This window comes from Rhinoraja longicauda, chromosome 26 (genome assembly GCF_053455715.1).
Source record: "Rhinoraja longicauda isolate Sanriku21f chromosome 26, sRhiLon1.1, whole genome shotgun sequence".
Lineage (NCBI taxonomy): Eukaryota > Metazoa > Chordata > Chondrichthyes > Rajiformes > Arhynchobatidae > Rhinoraja > Rhinoraja longicauda.
In genome coordinates, this window is record NC_135978.1 from 20,359,954 (window position 1) to 20,374,321 (window position 14,368).

General features: G+C 44.3%; 1 protein-coding gene across 1 annotated transcript; it reads right to left on the reverse strand.

Moving 5' to 3' along the window:
• Positions 1-99: 99 nt before the first annotated feature.
• Positions 100-12,918, reverse strand: rcc1l (RCC1 like). The gene is made up of 11 exons (XM_078422235.1): positions 12,491-12,918; positions 11,396-11,525; positions 10,975-11,103; positions 10,161-10,227; positions 9,104-9,155; positions 6,938-7,022; positions 5,637-5,818; positions 3,519-3,606; positions 2,922-3,095; positions 2,193-2,278; positions 100-1,394 (listed from the first exon to the last, which is right to left on the reverse strand). Exons 1-11 carry the CDS (start codon positions 12,788-12,790, stop codon positions 1,317-1,319), a joined length of 1,371 nt encoding a protein of 456 aa, XP_078278361.1. The 5' UTR covers positions 12,791-12,918; the 3' UTR covers positions 100-1,316.
• Between the last annotated feature and the right edge of the window lie 1,450 nt (positions 12,919-14,368).

Below are 14,368 nucleotides of genomic sequence, written 5' to 3' on the forward strand. Positions count from 1 at the left end.
ATTATGTTGTCAGAGAAACAGATTGTTAGGTTTGCTTGTTAATTACTGGTCACCGACTCAGAAGCAGACGACAATTGTTCATTGTCAGGCGTCCTGTTTATTTTTTTTATTTTTGGTTGATAATTACAGGATACAAAAAAATATAAGTTGCAGGAGTCTGCTCGGCCCCTCGCTCTGCTGCGCCATTTGACCAGCATCACTATCTTACACTGTGATATCCATCACCGTCCAATATTCAGACAGTGGGTGAAAAAAAATCTCTCCTCTTCAGACCTGTTCCTGAAACCGCTTGCCCTGGTTATGGTTACTCCAGCAGCGACGTACCATTAATGCAGCTGCCCTGTCTATGAGATCAGCTCTCATTCTTCTAAACTCAGGGGAGCATAGACCTAGCCTGACCGCACTCTCCACAGAGAACACGGGAGAATAGAAGCACCAGCTTCCCCACCTTTCAATGCGTGCATGGATCCATGGATGTGATACATGCACCACCCCCTCCTCTGTCAGGTCTAGGCAGTCCTCAATCTCCCACAGTATTAAAAAACATCTATTTCCTCTTTAACTATTTCCAGTCATCCTGCCTGGAAAACACCTCAAGGAAAGAATTAGCGATTCACCGAACTCTGCCAAAAGAAATTCTTATGCACCAAAGGTGATCTCCCTCATCTTGCAACTCCATTTCCTCATTCAATATTCTCCTCTTGGTGGAAACATCTTCACATTTACCTTGTCACACCCTTCTAGATCTTACCCATTTCACTAAAATCTCCCATCAATCTTCTAAACCAAAAAACAAGTTGTTTTTTTTGCCTGCTCAGAATAGAACAACCAGGAATTGGCCAAGTGCAGCTTTTCTGGATGCCTCCTCTGTTGGGATGCTATTTCTTAAACAAGGGTCTAAAACTGCATCCATATCACCAAGTGTGGCCTCACCGACTCATCCAGTTTGCCACTGTGATTGGTTAAGATAAAAATCCCAGTGTGATCAGGGATAAAACTGACTGGTCAACATTGTTACTAACGCTGCAACATTAAGCTCACAGCACACTCATTAAGTTGAAGTAACCTCCCAGCAAAGGAAACAAATTGAGTCTCTGCCAAAAGGTAACATGGACAGATTGAGGGACAGAAACAGAAAGCCAGTCACATCTTTCAATCTGAACGTGCACAGATACATTCAGGCCCATTGTGAAGAGTAACAACAGAAGCCCACATCTTGTCCAATAACCTTGAATTCAAGCCTACATAGTGAAATTCAAGGCGAATACTTGAAGCGGTTTCTGCAGACAACCAGGGATGTTTTATGGGCTGTGCGGTCAGATGAATGATTTTGTCATTGCCACCATGTGGTCGACACCACAAGCCACGTCCATAACCTCACCGGGCACGGTCACCTGAAACACAGACACGTACAATCAGCTATATACCGCCAGCACCTGAAACACATGGACAATCAGCCAGACACCATCACGTGAAACACTCGGACAAGCACAATCAACTCGATACCGGCACCTGAAACACACGGATAAACAGACAGACACTCAGACACGTACAATCAGCCGTACACGTACAGTGACATGAAATACATGGACAATCAGCCAGCCGCTGTCACACGAAATACGCAGACACGAACAATCAGTCACCCTCTCTCAGCACTGGTTCCCTACCACCCCCCAACTCTCGAGCTCCACGAGGCAGGTTGAAGCTGTGTTTGGGGAGAGGGGTGTGAAACTCCAGAGGAGCTCAGATGCACACATGGTCTAAGTGACAATATACTGGATTTCTGTGTTGAAATTTGAAATGACTTCAGACAACCATGTGTGAAATGAAAATGGTTTTGATAGCTGTCCATCACTCTCATATCAGGAGATTTATCAAGGCTTAAAACTGAACACAGTACTCAAGGTTGTCAATGAGTGTTAGTTTATTACTGCTGGCATCACTGCTCCCCTTCAAAACATAAACATTCTTTGGGCAACGTATGTTGAAACATTAACTGCTTCAATCTATAGATGAGAGGAGATCAATTAATTGAACCTCTGTAGCTGTCCTAGGAGATTCATTGGGAGGACAGTGATTTTTCTTGAAGGGAATGTGTTTTGATTTCACTTTGTTAGCCAGGCTGGATTCCATGATCGTGCCACAGAAGTGATCAGCATTAATACCACAGTTCATGTTCCCAGTGAACCTACCCTCCAGGGGAAGTACTGATCATCTGTCCTCCCAATGCCAAGGCAACCTCGCAGGTTCTTGCCCCAAACAAACAGCTCACCACGATCTGCAACACAAAGACAGCGTCACCAGTGGATTATTAAACAAACGGTAGAATCAGTGCTTATCAACTACTCGGGGAACCCAGTAGGCAATGATGATCAAACACGGAGGATTTTACGTTGCAACCTATTTATTTATTTATTATTTACCATCGCTCTCTGGCCACAAACCTTTGGGATCGCTTTCTTTAAATTTCAAGAAAGATTTTGTCTAGCATCAGTGTGGCTTTCAACCTAGGAGACTGGAAAACACAACACAGAGCAGATGATAGACTGAAAGATTAATTGAAAACTAGCTGAAAAACAGGAAAAAGTGTTTGCTGAAATGGAAGTGAGTGTGATTAGGAGCTGGGGAACCAGTGCACACTGAGTGTATCAGCAATGCAAGGGTGGGTAGCTGAACGATGTTTAATAGAGAGGTGATAGGCCTCGACTTTGGGATTAGTTCATGGACGATGGAGCTTTGCCCATTCCTGAATATCCCTAAGATTCAGGGAACCACTGGCTGAGGTTGCTGGCTTCAGAGATACAGAGAGTGAGAGATGTGCAAGTGTGAGATGATGGGAACTTGTAACGTGATCAGATGCCAGAGCGAAACAAGATGTAGCAACATTGTTCCAGCACCTCGAGTGCTTACTCGATACTCACTGGTGACGGCAGCAAAATGATGGAGCCCACAGCCGATACGGTCAACTCGCACATGGGGCGTGAATTCAGTGCAGCCAAACAGTGTTGGTGGGATCATCTCCGGCAGTCTGAACTCAGAGAGGTTACATCCTTTCCCCAGAATCCCATAGCCCCACACAAAGACATTGCCGTCACCTGCAAACAGCAAAGGAACATTCTTGGCAAGGCAGAGATATTCAGAGAGCACGGATACTCTTACAAACACGTGTAGATTTTTAGCAACTGGAGGGACCCAGTGGACCAGCGGAGAGAACAGGATCATTGCTGTGGTGAGGATATTGAGACTACTGTCCTACGTTTGAAACCCCAGCAAAACCCTGGCAGTTCAAGGAAGTACCATTTTTAGATTAGTTGTGAATTTGACAAGTTCTGAGCTAATGTAGCAAATTAATAGGTGACTCCGAATCAGAGGGGACTTTGAACCGCAGGGACAGTTACCACATCTAATTTCGCTCCTCTGGGTATGTTGAACCCATCCCTAACGCACAAACCCATATATGGAATGAAGCAGGATGTGGAAGTGGACAGAACACGCTGTTACACAAGATGGTAACTTACTATTGAGGACGGCAGCATGAGTTCCGCCACATGCCACGGACTTTACCCTCCCAAGTCCTTTAAACGGGAGCTGTCTTGGCACATTCACCTGCAAAAACAAGTTAAACTTAGAGGATGGAAGTCAGGCTTTAAATACATCCAAATTACCACAGCCAAGGCTTCAGCTCTACCTCACACTCTTGTCACCATATCCCAGAAACCTGGACACCCTCCAAACCTTTCAACACCACCTTCCCATTGACTAACCTGCCTGCTTGCCTGGGATCAGCCTCAGAAACTGGGATTGCTCTCAGACACTGGGAGCATTCCAGAGGTTATGTGGATGTGGATTTTTCTCAGAGGCAAAGAAACAATTGAACAAAATCATTTCGCAATTCATAGTTATACTACAAGAAAGGTTGTAGACAAGAAAAAGTTACTGATGTTTGACTGGAAAGAAAGGCTATTTATAAATGTTAGCCATCATAACAATAATGTACAAGTTGCAAATTCCTCAATGACATTATTTTTAAGTACTGCAAAATTAAAAAAAAACAGCTTATACCTTCAGAGGACTCAACCCCTAACCCAAAACAAATCAGATCATTTGTCCATTAAATCAGCAAAGAGAGGTACTTGATGGCTGGCAAAGAAGTGGGAGGCTGAAGGGCCTGTTTCAGAGTTGCAAGACCCTCTTACTCTAATAGGTGGTAGGGAAATCGAAATAAAATGTACTCACATTTAGAAAAACATAGACCTATTAGACATAGTCAGCGCGGCTTTGTGTGTGGGAGGTCCTGGCTCAAATCTGATTCGAGTTTTTGAGGAAGTGACCAAGATGATCGATGAGTGGATGTTGTCTACATGGACTTTAGTAAAGCATTTGACAAGGTCCCTCAAAGTATGTTGGTCGAGAATAATAAGTCAAGTGGGATTTAGTGAGTTGGTAAGTTGGATACAAAATTGGTTTGGTCACAGAAGGCAGGGGATTGTAGTGTAGGGGTGTTTCTTTGACCGGAGATCTGTGACCTGTTGAGCTGTGCAAGGATCAGTGCTGGGGCCTCTAATTTGTGATTACATTAATGACCCACATGAAAATGTAGGTGGGCTGATTAGTAAGTTTGCAGATGGCACAAAAATTGTTGTTGTGATAACAAGGAAGGTTGTCAAAGCATACAGCAGGATATAGATAAGTTGGAAACGAGGAGAGAAATGGCAGATGGAAATTAATCCAGACAATTGAGAGGTGTTGTACATTGGAAGGTCAAAAACAAAAGGAAGGAATGAAAATGGCAAGACCCTTCAGAGCAGAGGGATATTGGGTGCAAGTCCAAAGCTCCATAAAAGTGGCAACACAAGTAGATAGGCTGGTAAAGAAGGTTGCCCTCATTGGTCGGAGCATTGAGCATAAAAGTTAGGAAGTCATGTTAGGAAGACATTAGTTAGGCCAAATTTGGATTATTATATGCTTTTCCAGTTGCCACAACGGATGTTGGGGCTTTGGAGAGGGTGCAGAAGAAATGCACTGGTTATTGAGCAAAAAAGACTGCTGGAGGAACACAGTGGGTTGGGCAGCATCTGTGGAGAGTCCGTGTTTCTACTTGAGACCAGTCCGAAGAGTTCCTCCAGCAGTTTCTTCCAGCAAATGGAGTCTCTTGTGTCCCCTTTTCGTCTGGGTATTGCCTGGATCAGAGGGTATTAGCTGGAAGGAGAGGTTAGGCAAACTTACACTGTATTCTCTGGAGCATCAGAGACAAAGGGGTTGACCTATAAAAATATATAAAATTATAAGAGGCCTCGAAATGGCAGTCAGAATCCTTTTCCCAGGGTGGAAATGTCAAGTACCAAAGGGCATAGATTTAAAGTGAGAGGGAGAAAGTTTAAAGGAGATTACATGACTAGTTTTTTCTTCATCCACTGAGTGGTATGTATCTGGAACATGCTGCCAGGGTTGGTGGCATGGAAGCAGGTACAATAGATAAATTTAAGATGCATTTGGACAGACACATGAACAGGCAGGTAGACCATTTGCAAACAGTGGGATTACTTAGATTGGCATCACAGTCGGCACATTCATGATGGGCTGAGGGGCCTGTTCCTGTGCAGTATTGCTTATGTTCCATATTAATCCATGCCTACCTGTGTGGCCTCAGTAACAGTAGAAAGCTGCAGATACTCAGAGTTACCCCAGCCAAACACGTCCCCATCTTTGGATAAAGCTAAACAGAAGTCTCCGTACGTGGCTACTTGCACAATATTTTCTCCAGCAATATCTCCCATCAGCCTGGTTGGCTTAGAGACTGCACTATTGTGACCAAGACCTAAGGAAAGAATAATATGGGAATGTTTACCTAGCTTACAAAGGAAGAGTAAATACCAATAAACAAAACCAATGAAAATCTTTTTACAAAATATATATACATTACGATAGAAGGAACGGTTGGACAGAGGGAAATGGAGAGAAAGGAGAAAACGGCTGGAGTGAAAAAGCACATTTGTTCGGACAATGAAGACGTGGAATCAGTCTGGGTGGAGCTTGGAATCAGTCTGGGTGGAGCTTGGAATCATCGGTGGTGGTTAATGCTGGTGGGAGTTGTCTGCAGGGCTCCAAACAATTATGTAATATAGGAGATGGCATCAAACAGGAAATTAAGGATGCAGATAGCAGGGGTAGGACAGTAATCACCGGTGACTTTAACCAATATATTGATTGGTGAACGCAGATCAGCAATAATAATGTGAAGGAAGACTTCTTGATTGTGCACATGATGGCTTGTTACACCAGTATGTCGAATAGCCAAATGGAGGACAGATACTGTGCAATAAGAAAGAGTTGGTTTGTAATCTTGAGATGTGTGGTTTAAGAGAGACTATGTAACATGAGCTAGGAACCCCATCCTGGGATTTCAGTGCACAGGATCAGCCAGGATGCCCAGCTGTGCCAGGCACACGTGATCCCAAGCTGGGCAGTTCACAATCGATGTGCCCGGAGGGACTGGGTCAGTGCAATGATGTGAAATTATTTCCCCCATTCCCCCCTCAGGCCCTCTCTCACAAACATCACATCGCTTTCTCAAATTTGACCGTAGCACCACCATTATGGTGCTCTAGTTTCTTCAATTTTGAATAACTACTCGATCACCTGAATAACTGTTAGATTTCCCCCAGGATGCCACGGTTTCTTCCCATATCTTAAAGACAGTGGGTGAGAAGGCTAATTGGCCAATGTAAATTGGTAGAATGTGAGAGTTAGTTGATGGGAATATGGGTAGAATAGGATATTGATAAATTTAGTGGGGCAATGGAATTGGCTTGTTGAGTTGGCATGGACTTGATGGGCCAAATAAGCTTCTACTTGTATGGAAACATGGAGATATTACAAATTGCTCAACCAAATCCTGCAAGGATCAGGTCAAACTCTGGGTAATCAAAATCCCCACCTGTTTGTCCGTCAACTCCCCATCCACAGGAATAGACCTCGCCTTTGTGCGTTCTGAAGAGGCTGTGATCCTGCCCACAAGCAACCTGTAAATCAGACAGCACATTGATTAATAGTTTGCAAACTAGAGACATGCAGCACAAGAACTCTAACATCGTCTCAGATCAAAGAATCAAAGTTAGAATTTCACAGTCACCGTATCAGAAGGCCTGAACATCTCTATTTTTATCCCGTATGTCTGTGTCACAATTTTAATTTTTTTCTACCTATTGACTCTGGATATTTCAGCTGTTATTGTGGTCACGTGGGTAACAAGAGAACACACAAGCTCCTTCTTCTCTGCACATTGATGTTGAACCACTGAAAGAGCCACTTTCTGAACTACCAGAAATGGCACCCACCCTCCCCCATCCCCGAAAAAGCTTTGTTCCCGATGCCACAACTTTAGAACATTGTTTTAAATAGTCATCGAGTTGCACAGAACAGAAACAGACTCCTTGGCCCACCACTTCACTACCAACCTCACTGTGTATTTACATTGATCGTATTGCCAAGATTAGAACTACATCCTTCTATACCTTGACTAAACGTCTCAACAGTGATTATATCCGATTCAACCTTCCTCTCTGGAAGCAACATCCAGAAATCAACCATTCTGTGTAAGAAACTTTCCTCTTAGATTCACTTTAAAATTCTTTCCTCTCACCTTAAACCTATGCCACCTTGTTTTTTGGTACCCCTATCATGGGAAAAAGATTGGGTCTATACCCAATGTCTCTCATTATCTTTTACTCTTCTATCAGGTGATCTCTTAACCCTCTCCAGGGAGGTAATGTGGCTGGTACACGATGATCCTCTGAGATGTCTCAAAACCACTGCTGGAACACATAAAGATATGATTTCAGACAAGCATTCAAGGGTCAACCTTGCCTTCCAAAACCCTCGTCACAGAATTATTGCATCAGAACCACCTCAGTCCCAGAGCATATCCTGTCCTCTACAAGATACACGCAGGGAGAAGCTGGTGGATCTTTCACTGAAAATCGGGCATCTGCAGGGTGCTGAGGACCACGTGTTGCAGTGAAATTTATTTCTACACATCTTGTAATCTGCCAACATCCCTTGTCGATCAACTCCAGTTCATGAGTCGGTTGGAGCCTGGCAAAGCAGTGCACTGGCCCCAGATCCAATGGTTCAAAGATCTGCTGTCCCTTGAATGGTGTCAGCTAACAAAAGAAGGAGGCTTCCAGAAAATCCCGTCAGTGGTGGGGCGCAGCACATGAGTACAAAAGGCAAGATGCAAGCATTCTCAAAAGCCGATGCTGTGCAGCAAAGCTGATATGAATAGACATAATCCTAATTTTATCACTGAAGATCTGTGCTCCAGAACCAGCTGCAACTGCAACCAAGTATTGACAAAACACCTGCACGCACATGATAAAGTGCAAACATTATCCAGATATGCCTTGTTCAAATAAAGCACGATAAATCAAATCCATAAATTACTGCCCGTTTGTCTGATCATCAGCAAACTGGTGGGAGCTGCTGTCCGCAGCGCTATCTAGAATTGGGATCAGATGAGAGTGTGCAGTATAGCCTTTTGCAGGACATGGGGAGGATTGATGAATACATGGTTTGATGAATGAATAAATGGTCTGATAAATGTGAACAAGCCACAAATGCAGACAGGAGGCGGGCGGGCAGATGGATTGCTGTATCTCATGGAGTGGGGCATGAGTTGTGCCAGACATAGATAAATTGTCAAAGTGCCCAGGACAGATTAAAGAACCTAGACAAGTTCAGAGAAAACTTACCTGTGCTTAAAGATGTGAACATCTGCACTGAAAAAACACCACACTTTTTTGAAAAGTCCCAGTATTTGAGTTAAGCTTCTTTCTAAATCATCCACACAAAAGCCAAAATCTTGAACTTTGGCCTCCATTGCATGGAGATAAGATTCTCACTAGAACTGTCTTATCATTCCTAACGAATGGTACATGGTTCAAAGGAACCATTACCAAGTCAGAACCAGAAGCAGCCCCTTAGTAAATAATTAACAATTACATGTTAGAAACTATGCAATTCTTTGTTCAATGTTTCAAGATATTTTTCTTCCACAATTTCAGAATCGCACACGTTTCATAACATTAAAAGGAACAAAGATTACCTCAACAACTTTGCTGTCCAAACCTTCAATATGGTGAATGATGTGGCTGCCACTGAAAAGAAAATGAAATATTAAATTAACCAAAGAGGCACTGTGCGAGAACAGTAAAGATTGTTCTCTGCATTAGAAAAGACTGAGGGCTCTGGTGTTGTAAACCCAAAATGGTAGAAATCAGAAATGTATAAAGCGGGCCAGGCAGCCTCTTTGTACTTTGATCACTAAATATTGCACTCAAACAAATATTCTGCATTTTACAGGTACATGGATAGGAAAGGTTTAGGGCCAAATGCGGGCAGGTGAGACTATGTAGATGGGTCGGCATGGGCAAGGTGGGGCACAGGGCCTGTTTCCGTGCTGTATGACTCTATAGTACGTACAGTTCAGCATCAGGAAGTAGATTATTTTGAAGAAGAAAAGGAGGGGAGAAGTCCACTCTCATTCACCACCAACAGTCGGGTGATAGCGGAGATCACAGAAACAGACCACTGTTGGGGATTATTCAAGGGACAATGAATCTTGTGACAATTAAGAGGTATCCAAAAATATCAAGGAAATGGTGTCAAAGACCAGATAACTGTATGAGGACCATTTGCACAGCAGAATGCTGGTGGGAGAATTCCAAAGGAGGAAACAAATGACAAAGTCAAAATATCCCACAGTTTGTTAGTTCCCCAAACCAAAATTCCAAACCCCTCAGCACTGTCAAGTAGATAATTCTGGTTTTCTCACAAATTATCAAAGAGGTTAACCCCTTTAGTAGAAAGAAAAAGAAAGGTAGAGTATTTCTGAAAGTGTGAAAGAGTGGGATTTGTTGATTTACAAAGCAATCTGGTCCTTGTATACGTCACTGTTGGCCTTCATACTATGGACAGGAGGAACGATATCACAGGAGGAAACAACTAGGCAGTGGGGATAACTCAAATAGCTCAATATCTTTAGCCAATGAACAAGACGGACAGAATGACCTCTTTTGCATCACAGGTGCCTACGATTCTACAATAGCCAGATTTGAGTTATGGAAGAAATTTCTGATCTGATTCAGAAGGCATCTTCTTACCTATAAATCTCACTGTCCACAATGTTCCTCCCGCACTGTCCATACGCATTGTTCCCCAAACTGAATACTGAAAAAAAGTTTCACTTTGTTACTGTTCAAAAAGCAGCTTGCAAAACCTCAGCAGAAGAATATCAAGGTGTGACAAAGTTAACAAAGTAAAGGAAGAAGTGCTAGGTTAAGACAAGGTAGCTCTGCACTAGCACACTCCACCCCCAAATTCAATAAATAAGTGCCTATCTGTGAAGCACTCAAAACTAATCAACACCTTACTTAAAAACACTTTCAGCCTGACAACATTCCTGACACCCACCACAGTCTTCCCCAATTCCTCTGCTGGACCCAGAACCCCCTGCCCACTGATTTACACAGACAGCAATGGTAGTATTTCTCCTACGCTACGAGGTGTCCCTAGTCAGCCGTCCTTGTCAGTGAAGCATCCAGGCAATGAGACCCACTGCTGCCCAGGAGACTGAGACCATCAGCAGTTGTTCAAGGTTATTCAAGTTATTGTGTTATTTAAGGTTGCCAATGTGGAACCTCTTCAATAGACGGCAATCTTTCACAAGTCAGCTGAAATGGCTGCGGGTGGAACTGAAGGTGGCACTTACTTCCTAATGTGAAGTCAAGAAATTCTGTCCCCTTCAACTATTACATCGATGATAACAATTAATTCTTCCATCAAATAACCCCAATTGAAAAAAAAAAAACACAGCTAAAGTTTTAAGAGGAACATATATTGGATTAGTTATGAACTTCTTGGATAATGTAAAGAGAACAGAGGTAAATGTGCTTAGGTGAAAAGAACAGTTCGGACCTCCTTCATTATCCGTCATCACCAGGGAGTGTGCTCTCCCACACGACACCTGCAGCACTCGTGTTTCCTGAGGCTTCTCCAGCGGCAATGGGACTGGGGAGGGTTCCAAGATGTATTCATAACCCTTAGCTGAAACAAATAATAAAATCATTACAAAAATCAGAAAATGCTCACACAAAGCGCTGGAGTAGCTCATCTCTGGAGGATATGGACAGACTTCAGACTGAAGGGTCCCAAACTGAAGCATCGCCTGTCCATGTTTTCCAGAAATACTGTCTGGCCCGCTGAGTTACTCCAGCACTGTGAATGATTTTTTTTGCAAATCAGCATCTGTATTCCTTGTGTCTCCAATCGAAAAACGCTGGAAGCTCTCATCAAAATTGGGGGGGCTGCCCCATAGACTAGTCAAGAAGACACTCACTCCTGTCTTGCCGGCTCCTGTGAAATCCAATCTGAGAATCGCTGTTCAGGCCCATTCCCCAGACCTTGGTAATGTCAGTGGTTTGTGAAGCCAGCAAGGTGAATCCATAACCGCAGGCAGCAGAGGAGATCTGTTACATGAATAAAAACACACTGTTTGTGTCATGAACACTTATATCATGCACCTACCAAGTTGAACACGTTGTCCTGGTCCAACCACACTGTTGCTTTGGCCAAGAAAGCACTCCCACCATTCTTTCCTAGAAGAATTAGGAAACTCGGCATGTCTCTAATGACTCTCATCAATTTCTGCGAATGTACCACAGAAAGAGCATCCTATTAGGATGCACACAGCTTAGTTTGGCAACTGCTCTGCACAAGGACTTATCAAGGACAACTCACACTCTGGTCATTATCTCTTCCTCTCCCATTAGGCAGAAGGTACAAAAGCTTGAAAGCACATGCCACCATATTCAGGAACAGCTTCTTCCCCTGCTGTTATCAGACTATTAAACAGACCTCTCATAATCTAAGCGTGTAGTTCTGATATCTCAACCTACCTCATTGTGGCCCTGGCCAAATCCTGAGGGAGACCGCTGTCAAACTTCACCTACAACAAAGTGAACTAATGTGACAAGTGTGAGAGAGGGGAAACCTAACTGACTTAATTATCACCTGTTGAATAACACCTACACAGTTCTTGTGAAGACAAAATCCATCTTCATAGCGAGGATAGACACAAAAAACTGGAGTAACTCAGCAGGCCAGGCAGCATCTCTGGAGAGAAGGAATGGGTTGAGACTGGTTAGGGATAAGGGAAACGAGAGATATGGTCAGAATGTCCATCAACATGTTGTGAGACCACTGCTGTGCCAAATGGGATAGACATAAGACAGATCACATAGCTTAAAACTGCAAGTCCAACCCCTAACCCCACCCCCAGACCTGATCCACTGACCCCCTCGTCCCCAGACCAGAACCACTCCTTATCTCTGGATCACACCCCTCCCCTACCCGCCACACGCGGGTCAGACCCACCGTCTGCCCCAGGCCCGGCCTTTTCCCCTCCACCCCACCGATACCTTCGGCCTCTCACCCGCGGCTCCGGCTCTGGCTCCAGGCGGTGCGGCCTCAGCTGCATACTCGCGGCTCGCTGGCGTGCTGCGGCGGGGATGCCCAGGGCCCCGGTGTGGGCGAATCCCCACACGAACACGCGGCTCTTCCTACGGCCCTTCCCCATGTAGCGGACAGTCGGGCCTTCGTCCCGCTCCAGTACCGCCCGACCTGGCGAGACCGCATCTCGCAGCCCCCGGCGAGGGAAGGCCGCCTCCCGCAGCCCCCAGCACCGGAGGCCTACCAGGCGCCAGCCCGCCGGTCCACTCCAGCATGAAGCCATGCGGCCCCGGCAACCTCCGGCCCAGAGTCCGGGTCGCTCTGCGGCTTCCTCAGCCCAGGCCGGGGGTCACAGCAACGACAGAGCCTCGGCCAATGAGCCGGCGGACGGCCTGAGCCCAAAGATACTAGAGGAACAAGATAGACCACTCGACCCTAAAAACCGTATTACGTCATGGCGCCATTTTAATAGGCAGAAACCTGCAGAAACATTTTAAAAGAAAAATAACAACAATCTGTGAATTGATAGATGAGATATATTCTGCATTTTAATGGTATCATCACACATACTGTTCCCCCAAAACACTGATTACACTGCGAGAGGCAGAGCGGACGGCGGGTATTGCTTACTAAAATGGCGGACTACACTTCAGTATAGGCGATTTCAACGGAGTGGTCCATCTTGATCCTCTAGTATCTTTTCTGGGCAGTGGGACAACCAGCGCTTGAAGTGGCTGGAGGCAGATCTAGAGGGAATAAGGTGCCTTTTCGTTTCATGTCGTGACCCACATCTATCTGTATTTATAACATATTGTGTAAAAATATTATAGAAATTATATCTGAAACTCGTCAAGAACAAAACCTGCACATATTGTTAAAATATGGAAAAAACCTCCAAAGTCTTGTCAATTTTTCGAGTCGTAATTGTCCAATCAAAGCACGTTTGTCATTGAGCCGGACGCCAATTGACCAATCACGCGCTTTGTTTCAGGCGAGCGAGGCTGGGAGCCCACTGGGATCATGGCGGAGAGGATTTGGTCTGAAGATTTCAAGGAAGGTTCTTTGGTCCTCTGTGCAATACATGTCGTCAAAATCCAAGTTGAATATCATGTTGAGCTCAAAACTGAAATGAGGTGGGAAAGTATGGAGATAATGCCAAAACCTCTCAAATAATTGTTTGGTGTGGAGTCAGAGAGAGTACGACTAACCCAAACACTGTAACAACATGTAACAGTTTAACATTCCATAAACGTACTGGTTTGTAGCTTAATTGACTTGGGTAAAATTGTAAATTGTTCCTAGTGTGCAAGGTAATGCTAGTGTGGTGATCGCTGGTCAGCATGAACTCTGGGCCAAAGGGCATGTTTCCACACTGTAATCTCCAAAGGCTAAAACTACTTGGCCCTGTGGTCATTTGGCAAACCACCTATTACTTTGCAGAAGCTGAAGCCAATTCCAAACTCCTCTTGGACCACCATCAAGGCATTATTCATGCCTGCCTCTAACTGAGGAAGCTCACACATTCACCACTGCCATGCTCCCTTCATTCAGCTGAGACTAATGTTTTTGAGCGTGAGGCCCAATATACCAGGTTTATTCTAAATGTTAAGGCTCCTTAAGATCCTCTTGAGCTTGTATGCAATATGTCAGGTCCCATCAGGCAAAAATGGGAGTACTTAGGGTTATGATAGGCTTCTGTTGCTCATCTCAGCTACAATTTTTTCCCCCACAGCCAAGTCCATTTATAATAAAAATAATCCTACAGTAAAGATATAGAATAATTCATTTTTTGAAAGAACATTATTATGAGAATAGGAAATAAATACAATTTACAAAAATACATTAGACCTCTTGCTTGCAT